The sequence below is a fragment of the Telopea speciosissima genome, chromosome 5, assembly GCF_018873765.1.
Source record: "Telopea speciosissima isolate NSW1024214 ecotype Mountain lineage chromosome 5, Tspe_v1, whole genome shotgun sequence".
Classification (NCBI taxonomy): domain Eukaryota; kingdom Viridiplantae; phylum Streptophyta; class Magnoliopsida; order Proteales; family Proteaceae; genus Telopea; species Telopea speciosissima.
In genome coordinates, this window is record NC_057920.1 from 3,900,011 (window position 1) to 3,912,129 (window position 12,119).

At 41.0% G+C, this 12,119-nt stretch overlaps 1 protein-coding gene across 1 annotated transcript; it reads left to right on the forward strand.

Moving 5' to 3' along the window:
- Window positions 1–3,850: 3,850 nt before the first annotated feature.
- LOC122662076 (DEAD-box ATP-dependent RNA helicase 21-like) lies at window positions 3,851–6,175 on the forward strand. Its single transcript, XM_043857633.1, has one exon. The coding sequence runs from the start codon at window positions 3,898–3,900 to the stop codon at window positions 6,028–6,030; it is 2,133 nt and encodes a 710-aa protein (XP_043713568.1). The 5' UTR covers window positions 3,851–3,897; the 3' UTR covers window positions 6,031–6,175.
- Window positions 6,176–12,119: the final 5,944 nt, after the last annotated feature.

A 12,119-nucleotide genomic window follows, 5' to 3' on the forward strand; every position in this document is an offset into this window, starting at 1 on the left:
TGAAGAAAATAAAAGATAAACCAAGCACCCACCTCATGGAATTAACTTTGACACAGAGAGCTGATGATGGTGTCGCTCTGCAGTCTTTACTATAAGAGTGTCACCGCAAGCTAATACAGGCCCAACCAAGAGGAAAATTGTATGGAATAATCCTCCCAGCAATAGAAATAGGTTTGTGCAGTGTTTGTACGTGATAATCCATCAGCGGAAACAATGAGACCATTTACCTGCCCAAACTGAATAATTTGCCGAGAGGAATTATTATATCTTTCATCGAGGTACGTAGAATTTCAGTGTACTTTTCAACATTCATGCCATAACTTGTTAATTTTCATAACTAAAGTTTGAGCCTTCTCTTGTAGTCAGAATGGCAGGAACCTGTTGGTAAAAGGTACGTTTCATATCCTCTGTAGTATAAACATCATTGTCCCCAGATGGTGATCCATTGCAAGCTAGTGCTTCCAATATAATAGTGCCGGTCCTTTTGCTTTAGCTTGTTGCACACTGTAACTTGTGTGCTTTTGTCAGCCTATGCCATTTTAAGGAACTCTCCAAATTGTGAAACTACCATCCTATGGGAATGGATTCCATAAAAGTCAAGCACCTAAAAGCTTGACACTGGCTATTAGCACAGAAGAATCACGATTTTGTTTCTAAGATTGTAGAGGTATTATTCTAACTTACAAAGCAATGTCAAATAAGGACTCTGACTCTAACACACATTATCTAAGGACTCTAATGAGAGAAGACGGACTAAAGAGGGGAGCCGACTATAGGACTCCTAAGAGAATCGAGAATCCTATTGTTAGTTGATACACCCCCTCAAGATGGGGATTTGATGCTTCGAATGTGCAGCTTGTCGCGAAGAAATTGAAATCGTGCAGTGGCAAGGCCTTTGTCTTAGATACCATATTAGCACATAAGAATCAGAATTTTGTTCATTTTGTCTCTACGATTGTAGAGGTTTTATACAAGAGAAAACGGACTAAAGAGAGGAACCGACTATAGGACTCCTAAGAGAATCGAGAATCCTATAGTCGGTTGATACTGGAAAACCATTGCAGCTCCTACTTGCAGAGGCTACAACTGCACAAATGACTATGCTTCTTTACTGTGAGCACAATTCCTACCTAAAGGAAATATTTTTTTGATGAACTTGTGTATTAGAACATGAAATGTTGTTATATGTGATAGTAGGAAACCTAGGTGGCCCCTAAAGTGGGGATCTGAAGTAGGGAAAGTAGCCCTTGTTCTTGTTACTACCATCAACAGTGGTGTGTTTCTCAAAGACAATAGCAGCCAAAGCTTTGACTGCGGCTGGAAGGGAATCAAACCAGGACTGAAGACAGTCCAATTTGCTCCCCATGGAAACCAATCTATCAACCAATTGACAAATCGACACGCCGGTTTCTCCATTCTTCCCACACCCCCCTCCCACCCACCCACCCACCCATTTCTGTCTCTCATACACCATTATCATCCATAATGGCATGTTCTGGTTCTAACTTCTAAATGATAACAGGTCGAGAGATTCAATAAAAATCCACTGTCAGGTCATTTTCATTATGAGATGAGGGATGTAACCCCCAACAACTGATGGTCCATCCTTCCCTGAAGATAGTTTGCAACCATCTATAAATTTGAAGCTGGCTCTCACTTACAAGGGGTAGAACCCCTTGAATTTTCATAAGTTTAGGAACAAGAGAGATCACAAGTCATTACTCATTAACTTCTCTTCTGAAATTTATGTTTGATCCTCGCATCCAAAATTCAAGTTTTAGTGTTGTAATTTTATTCTTTGATTCTAAATCACTAAATGTTGATCCTTACTATAATCACATTTACCGATATTAGATTTCCACCTAAAAAAAATAAATAAATAAATAAACAATGATGCAAAGACTCCATTTGAAAAATAAATAAATAAATAAAACAAAATGGATGGTATATATCATGAAAATTCACAGTTGCATTGTTCAAATCACACCTTAGCTGAGACCATGTTGTTTCTCTAGGCAGCTTCTCTAATCGCTTTCTCCATGCTTTTTATGCACTCTCCACATCTAGAGGGTGGGGGATATAGAAGTTACGAACCCAGGAAAATCAGAAGGAAACAAAAAATCGAACAATAGTTCCCATAAACTTTAAGACAAGATAACTTAGTAAGAATCATGGAAGCGGACGAAGCCATTAGTCAGGTTCGGATTCGTGTAACGAAGAACTCAAATTACAGTCATGCATAGAGAAAAATAGGGTTTAAGGTTCAGAGATGGTGACCCTAATTTCCCGACAACTCATCCAATGAATGCAAAACGAAAATCCTATAAAGTATTCATGCAAAAAAGAGAAAACTCAAGAACCAGAACAAAAACTCTTTACAGGAAAATCAAGAGAGTCCGAATCATACTAAAGTCTCACATGAGACAATGAAATGACCCCGCTTTGGATTGGATGACCATGCGCGCTTCCATTTGCCCCTGTTCTGGTGCATGGCCACGCATCCACGCAACTATAGAGAATAGATCATCTGCACGTACCAACAGGTGGTGACCGTACTTGTAAGTTGTGAGAGCCTACATTTACAATGGGAAGAGGGGTTTTTATGGAAACAAATTTAAAATGTGATTGGCTCTCCTATGTACGGTCGACCTGTTGGTACGTGTAGGAATTTTTATCCTCTCAATTACATTGCCCGTACTTGACGTCAAGTACATCTAATAGAGGGAGGTGGACCCCATGTGGACCCCACCTCGGGCAGTGTGTTCAGGTAGGGGTAGGATAGTTATTTTTGCCTCCTTTATTAGATGTACTTGAGGTCAAGTACGGGCAGTGTAATTGAGAGGATACAGATCCGTACGTGTAGAGGATCCGAACTCTAACTATATAGGTTACGTGGAATCTACGCTCAGACATAAGAACGTTTTGAGCCAAGGGTGAGTACGTATCCTCTCCAGCATGCCAGTGAGTGCAGCATCAGATGGCTTAAGCTGTGTGGCACCTGCCCTAAGGATAGCTCTTACCATTTGATGCGCATTGGAGAGCATTTTTTTCACGCCAAAAATCTTCATAGATAAGGATAAATCGACCATTTCCCACTTTCTTGCAGTCTGAATAGAACAGATCTACTTCTAACGAGATTTTTTCAAGCCCATGAACTATTAGGCTCCGTTTGTTTAGTAGGATTTATGGGGTGGGAGCGCTATTGGATTACTTATGGGTGGGCCCCATGTATTTGGAAAAGTAAAGAGTTGATGAATTACTTAGCAATCCATGAAGACGGGTGTCTTGTAAAGCCAAGGGGTGGGATTGTTGCAATATCATATCAGCATTTTACCATAACTGTCCCATCCATTGTAAACTATTCCACTAGACAAACGGGAGCTTAAGCTTAGAAGATGGGTTTTGCAGTAACGTAAATGATAATAAACGAAATTGCGAGGGGTAATCTTAATACAGATTGAATGAAATTATAAAATTAAAGGTCAGAGATCGCCACGCCACCATGCTGCATGCCGCCTCTGCGCTTGGCACAAGGGTGCGTCAAATGATCACCGTACCTTCTTAAAGTGCTGAAAATGATCAGGGATAGGATGATCATTTAGCATATCCTGTGTCAGGGCGCAGAGGCGGCGTGTCTGGCGCAATTAAATGGCATTCTGTGTGGCGTATCGAATTTTTATCTCCTACAATTCTGGCACCCCTGTGTTTATTTTTCTAATTTTTTTTTTGGTAACCAATTAAAACGTTCAAACATGAGGAGAGGATAGACCCTATTAGAATTTGTGTCGGCCGTCTCTGTTTTTGGCTTCCCCTCCTGCAAGTAACCAAGCGATCAGTCTTCAGCCATCAATCGCTCCCGCAGTCTCGCTTTGCATCACAGCTCCCATTAAAGTTGACATGAAGCGCTCAAACGAAGACGTCAGCGCTACACTCTCTACCAACATCAAGAAGCCTGTCTTCCTCACCAAAGCCGAACGCGAGCAATTAGCCCTTCAACGCCGTGAGGAAGAAGTCGCAGAGCAGAAACGCAAAGCCGAACAGGTTCGTCTCCAACAGCAACCGGAACAGAATAGATCCACTAAACCCTCTGACTATTCTCCCGACAATCGTTACCACCGGTCTCGGGAACGTGATCGTGACCGTGACCGAGATCGTGACAGAGAACGTGACCGCGAGCGAGAACGAGAACGAGAACGAGAACGGGATTCGGAGCGGCGCAACCGCGAGAGAGAACGAGAAGAGGAGAGCAAGGCGCGTGAGAGGGCTCGCTCAGAGAAGCAAGCTGGCCGAGAACGTGATAAGGAGCTTGAAGCCATTAAAGAACAGTATCTCGGAACCAAAAAACCTAAAAAACGAGTTATTAAACCTAGCGAAAAGTTCAGATTCTCGTTCGATTGGGAGAACACTGAAGACACCTCTCGGGACATGAATACGTTATACCAGAACCCTCATGAGGCTCAACTATTGTTTGGTAGAGGGTTTCGTGCTGGAATGGATCGGCGAGAGCAGAAAAAGCTTGCTGCAAAGAACGAGAAGGATATGCGAGATGAGATTAGAAAGAAAGAAGGGGTTGCGGAGAAGCCGGAGGAAGCTGCTGCGCAGCGGCAGAAAGAAGCGGCGGCGGATTTGTATGATACTTTCGATATGAGGGTCGATCGGCACTGGTCGGAGAAGAAGCTTGAAGAGATGACGGAGAGGGATTGGAGAATTTTCAGGGAGGATTTCAATATTTCCTATAAGGGATCGAGGATTCCAAGGCCTATGCGGAATTGGCCTGAGAGCAAGTTGAGTCAGGAGCTCTTGAAGGCGGTGGAGAGGGCAGGGTACAAGACGCCCTCTCCGATTCAGATGGCTGCGATTCCACTTGGGCTACAACAGCGAGATGTGATTGGGATTGCAGAAACGGGTTCAGGGAAGACTGCTGCTTTTGTTCTCCCTATGTTGACTTACATCTCTAGATTACCTCCTATTAGTGAGGATAATGAGGCGGAAGGGCCATATGCTGTTGTCATGGCTCCTACTAGGGAGCTTGCCCAGCAGATTGAAGATGAAACTGTGAAGTTTGCCCACTATTTGGGTATCAAGGTGGTCTCAATTGTTGGTGGGCAGTCCATTGAAGAGCAGGGTTTTAAGATCAGACAGGGTTGTGAGGTTGTGATAGCCACACCTGGACGACTTATCGACTGCTTGGAGAGGCGGTATGCTGTTCTTAACCAATGTAATTATGTTGTTCTTGATGAGGCTGATAGGATGATTGATATGGGTTTCGAGCCCCAGGTTGTTGGTGTATTGGATGCAATGCCTTCAAGCAATTTAAAACCAGAGAATGAAGATGAAGAGCTTGATGAGAAAAAGATATATCGGACAACTTATATGTTCAGTGCTACCATGCCCACAGCTGTGGAACGTCTTGCCAGGAAGTACCTTAGGAACCCTGTTGTGGTCAACATTGGAACTGCTGGAAAGGCAACTGATCTCATAACTCAGAGTGTGATCATGCTGAAGGATTCAGAGAAAATGCCGAGGTTGCGGAAGTTGCTGAATGAGCTAGGGGATAAGACCGCAATGGTGTTTATCAATACAAAGAAGGCTGCTGATGGTCTTGCAAAGGGTTTAGATAAGGAAGGTTACAGGGTGACAACGTTGCACGGAGGGAAATCACAGGAGCAACGAGAGATTAGCCTTGAAGGATTTAGGACCAAACGGTTTAATGTTCTTGTTGCAACGGATGTAGCAGGACGTGGGATTGATATACCTGATGTAGCTCATGTCATAAACTATGATATGCCTGGGAATATCGAAATGTACACTCATCGTATTGGTCGAACAGGGCGTGCTGGGAAGACTGGTGTGGCAACAACGTTTTTGACACTGCATGATACTGACGTCTTCTACGATCTCAAGCAGATGCTTATTCAGAGCAATAGCCCAGTGCCTCCTGAGCTAGCAAGACATGAGGCGTCAAAATTCAAACCGGGATCAATTCCTGACAGACCTCCCAGGCGCAATGACACTGTTTTTGTTCATTGACAATTTTGTTTCCTGGTAGATACTTCTTATTCATGGGTACACCTAGCATACCATTTTGTGCTGTTTCTGTAGTTGGATAAACTGTTCTGGTCGCTGTTAGTCAACAGAACCAAAAATATTTATTTTTGACGAGAAGTTAGGAATCTGGGATGTTGAATTGGTGATTCTGTCGTTAGTCACTACTCTCTTCACCAAGAAAAGCAACATTTTCCTTTGTGGACGATTTAGAGAATGCTAAATTTTGAAAACTTTGTTTCATTACCCTCTTCACCCAGAAAAGCAACATTGTCCTTGCATTTTATTTTTGTTTACCATATTTTTTACTTACTGTTGCATCTAGCTAGGTTTTCTACTGTTTCCATATTTCAATCACTGAATAAACTATAAACATTTAGAATGGCCTTATTGTATGTTCATTCATGGAATGGTAGGACTAATATTATTGTGTGTTAAATTGAATGGTAGGACTTCACAAAATTGTGTTGAATGCTCTCAACAGCTTCTCGCTCCAAGTCTAAGCTCTGTTTGAATGACTTGAGTATGTGTTTCTGCATGAAATCATGGAGGTACTATTAACTTCTTCATGCAGTTTAATTTGAGATCTTAAGAAATGTACTTATGGCAGTCAGGGTTTTGCTTCATATTCGTGTTGCCCCCAGTGATCATAGGCAGCAGTTCAGTACTATATTGTTGAATGAAAATTTCTTTTATAACCCTTACTTTTGTTTCTCTACCCAACTGAATGATTCTCTATTGCTAGTAGATATTATGGGTTTAGCATATTTTCAGTTTTTTGCTCTGTTCTTTCTGTCTTTCATTGTCTGTATTCTTTTACTATTTCAATTATCATTGTGAACTGCAACCCTTGATTGGCCTCATTGTGTAGTTGAGCATGGAATGGAAGAGTTGGCAAAATTCGTGTGGTGCTCTGCACAACTTCTTACTCCAAAGTTGGAAACTCAGTATCAATGACTTGATTATCTATTTGTGCAAGAAAATATGTAAGAATTAGTAACTTCTCCATGCAGTTTTCTTTGAGACCTATATCAAAATACATCTGTTTATGCTAGACAGGATGTTGCTTTTGAACTCCTATTGTCTGTGCTAATTGTATGCAACTGTGCAATAATGCATTTGCTAAGTAGAATGTCTTATTTTGCCATTGGCTTTGTTATTGATTTGAAATAGGGGACATGGTACTGACACTATCAAGAAGTATTAGAAAAAATGGTAAATTCTACAGGATAGCAAAAAGATTTACAAAACTGATGGATATAAATTATTTTTTACAATCACAAGTTATGATGTTGAAAAGATTTACCAAATCCACATATTTGTAAAAATAAAAAACCTAAAATACCCCCAACATCCTTCTCTCTCCCCGTGATTTTTTATTCAATCCCACCCTCCTCTCTGTCCCTTATTTTGTTTCTTTATTCAATACCTTTATTTTTTAAAAATTTTTATTCCTTACTCTTTCTTCTCCTCCTACTTCTGCTTTTTCTTCTTCTTCTGACAGAATACCTCCGCAACGGCAACCCCAACCCCAACCCCAACCCCTATCCCTAGGCCCTAACCCTACCCCACCCCCTTCTTCCAATTTTGCCCCAACCGTCTCCCTCAACTCACCAGCTCTCAGCAACCCAACCCCATATGTGGATGCCGCACCCCTTATTCCCACGGGTTAAGCATCTTACAACAACAAACTTGCAGATGGCCTTGTAAGAGGATGTATCCTTATGCCATCAACAAGAGTCCAAGCGGCATCCACACCTCCCATCATAGAGGATGTGAGTAGTGATCCATATCTGATAAGTGACAAGTATTGCATTTGTCACACCCCACTTCCAAAGACATTGGTAGTGCGACGAGGATGCTTACATCATTTTACACCGCTCGCTAGGATCACAGACACAATATCTTAACAACACAGTAACCGATAAAAGTCAGCAGAAGACTTGATTTCATTATATAGATCATCATACTTTAGGCATCTAAGTGATAATATTACATTAATCCGAGTTATTCAATAAGTACCAAAAATGATACCCAAAATCTAACAAAAGATAATATATAAGGTATTACTGATAATTATCAAGTAGTGTCACTGATGCAGATTCATCACCGAAATGGGCTTATTTTATTGGGAATAAGTCTAGGGCTGGGTTATATACATGTTGGGCCTTTGATCCCGTGGGTTTTCTATATAATAGGCCACTTTTATAGGCCTAAATATGGGTAATTAGATTGCATACGGGATTAGATGTTTTAGTCCTATACTTAGTTTTATTTTCATGTTTTTCATGTTTTAAATTAAACCGGTCCAAAGCTGGTTTGAATCAGTGGTTCAATTTAAGTGATTTTGGTAGTTTGTCTTTTAATTGTTTAGTTGGGCTGGATTAAGACTCTATTTTGAGTCTATTTTAGTTTCCTAGTTAGTTTAAGTTACCTAATAGGTTAAACATTGGGTTAGGCATTTCCTTTTTAGTGTAGGAGTCTAATTTTGAGTCTTTTATACCAGTTGTAAGGGGGCAAAGCATTGAACACGAATTTGATTTATAAAAAAACTCTTGCTTGCTGCCATTGTTGCTGCCTTGCTCTGTTGAGTGTTGCCTTGTGAATCATATCAAGGTGAAGGGATTGGTGGATCTCCAACTGATTCCTTGTGTCTTGTAGACCGGGAGGATTTGTTATTTGTCTTCAAGCTGTTGCTATTGAAGATCTGCAACTTCAAGTAAGTGTTTAATATCATCAACCATTCCCCGTCTTCTCCTAATCCTCTAAACGCAGCCCCATTGATCCCACTGCCAACACTCAAACCATAGATCCATTACTACCCTAAAGCCTGCAGCTATTCTTCTTCCCTTCTAGAAGGTCACATGCAAGGTGATTTTCGCGAGAATTCTGCCCAGCCAAATCTAACCGTTAGAACCTACTAAAATTTTGATCGAATCTTCCTCAAACCCTAAGAGAGACTCGATCCAAATTTCAGTACCATCCACCCAGCCGATTGTCTAAAATTACACTTTTACCCCTCTCTCCTATCTCTACTAGGAAACCTCCATAATTCCAGATTTAACCATCTGATTTAGCTGTTACTTTCAACATATATTTCCCTCCACCCTACCCACACTCGACCTTACTATTAATCCCACCTAACCACTTGATTTCCTGTTATTATAAACCCTAGATTCCATCATCCTCAACCTTTCAAAACCTTAACCCTAAAATTGACCTAAAACCTCTATTCTACCCCCACTGAACGAGCAGCTCGACAAGTCTTGGTTGTCTGGCTCTTAGTAGGTCTCCTACCTATCTAGGACTACATTAGTCACTGTAGGCACACACTTCACAAACACAGCCAGGCTTGTGATCCTCGTACTTAGGAGTCCACTACTCATTTGCCGCGGAAGAGGGAGCATCAACATAGTCCATGGCTGCATCACTTCCGGAAACATCTAAAAGAAGCACGCACGTGGTGTGAGCTTCACTAAGCTCGATGAGGGATGGAGGCATGCAAACATACACAATAAATGTGATGCGGTGCATGATTTCTAGTTTTATAATCAAAACCTAGCTATAGAGTTAAGTCACATTGGTAATGTGCTACTGCGTCCTGAGTCACTCGGCAATACAACTCTAGTTGCAAATGGGAGCTTGCCGGTCCCTGCATGCGACCTGGGTCACCCAGCAAACCCCGATAGACCCCGTTGGTCCTGGCAACAACCTCGGTCACCCAACTCGGATCCGCCTTCGGCAATAATCACATCGTACCGCGGATGTGGCATTTGGGAAAATTAACGTCCAATATACCACGAAGGTCTAACCAACAAGTAACCCCCTTGTTGGCTAGGGGTTGCAGCACAGGGTTGATTATCCTAGCCATCAATCATCATGCATCTAGTATGATAGGTGTCGCATACATACGTGTATTTCAGGGAACAAGATGATAATACCGAAATCTCCTCGACCACACTACCAACCGGTCTTCCCTAACATACACATACACATACTATAATCACGAGGAACACGGTACCAGCACAACCATCAGCTAGACTGCACCCCATTCTCATAAGTAAGACTAATGCAGCATAAGTATGGCGATCTCGGTACCGAAATCCACCTCGGCCACATCGGATCCCATTTCCATCTCTAAACACACATTGCATTGAATCATATACGACAAGCATAGTTATATGGACAACAATTCATAATTAGAGTGAATGAAATGGGGATGGTTACCTATGGACTCAAGTCGTCCTGAATTCAATGTGGCCATCTCTTTCTACACCTCTCGCTCATCGCGTCTATAGGAGGAGGACGATCTACAAAGCTAACACGGTCGACAAACCACCCGGTATTTTGGTCAATAAACTTGTCTTCCACATATCTCCCTGTCTTCTCATTAAGGATCCTATGTGACTGTTTGACTGTTATGACCCACATATTGCCAATACTGACAGATGCCAGCGTAGTGCCTACACATTAAGGTCAAATCAGATTCGGTTTGGGCATGGGCATAACACTATTTCCTCAAATGGAAACAAATCATAGTAGTAATAGAAATATGGGATTCTTCTGAAGCTGCTACAACGGCTACTGTTCATCTTCTCAGGTCTTCATCCCCTGAAAACATAAATTTTTTTTCCAATGGAAATAAAGCTTAAAGTTGGTAGCCCACATGAAAGGAAATAATTTATTTCCGTCAAAAGGGAACACATCGGTATTCCATCAAATGGGTTTTCCTCTTTCTTTTATTTTGAATTTTCACAATGAAGAAGTCGATTCGGTTTAGATGGCTTGTGATTTTTTTTTTTTCTTTTTCCACCTACCTCTTGCTCTCCCCTTTTCAAACCTTCATTCCTCTTCTCCTGACTTGCAATTTTCTCTTTGATTCTCAATCAACCCATCCAGAAACAGCCATGGATTTGAAATTTAGACCTTTAATTAACCTAATCTGGGAATAAAGATTAAAATTTTTTGACATAAATTTCCTTATCAACCGAATCCTATATCGGAATTCTGGTTTCTGTAGCAGGATCCTTGAGGTGAGATGGGTTCAGTGTGGGAGGGAGATGAGAGGAAAAACTCTGAAAACGAGGAGAGTAGAGAGGTTGGGACGCGATTAGAAGAACGTGAAGAAAGAAGAAGAAATAAAAAAATAAAGGGATTGAATAAAGAAACAAAATGAGGGACAGAGAGGAGGGTGGGATTGAATAAAAAAGTGAAAGGAGAGAGAAGGGCGTTGGGGATATTTAAGTTGTTCATTTAGCTTTTTCTACTGATATGGGGATTTGGTAAATCTTTTCTACATCGTAACTTATGATTGTAAAGCATAATTTATATCTACCAGTTTTGTACATCTATCTAATTGATCTAGGCAATTTCCTCAAGAAAAAAGCCCAAATATTATCTTTTCCCTCTTTCCCCAGGTAGTTCTGCACACTAAATTTGTTACCCTCTTATGTCTTGATTTATAGTCTTTGGATTCCTATAACATAGAAAAGGATTCAAGGCTTTGAATTTGATGGTAGATTTTGTAGCTTCTCTTTTGGCACTACTGTCTTGCTAGAATTAAGAATCTTTGCAGTCTATTTTGATATTGTTGAACTTTTTTTAGATTTAATTTTGTTTTTTTAGTTATAATCCATTAGCAGTTGGTTATCTGTACAAACTCTTTCAGACGGCTTCTCAGTCTCGATTGGTGACCAAGTTCATGATGGAGTTTGGATAGTTCTACCCTAGGATAGTGATTTAACAGGAGACAGTTAGATTACATGATCTTTTGGGTTGCTTGGGTCAGAGTTCTCATGGTGTCTAGGCGACCCAAGGTGTTGGAGGGGGCCTGCAAATTTCTATAGCTTACTTCAATCGATATTAAAAAGAAAAAGGGAGTAAACTTCTTGTACACCCCCTGAGGTTTGTCCCGTTACTTGTACACCCCCTTGTTTTTAAAACCTTACTTACAGAACCCCTGGGACTGACAGTGTTAGTTTTACAATATAAAAGACCAAAATAGTCTTTGTACATTTTTTCAAAGTAGCCAAAAGTAAAATTACATTTGTACCCTTATTCCTTCTCCAACCTTG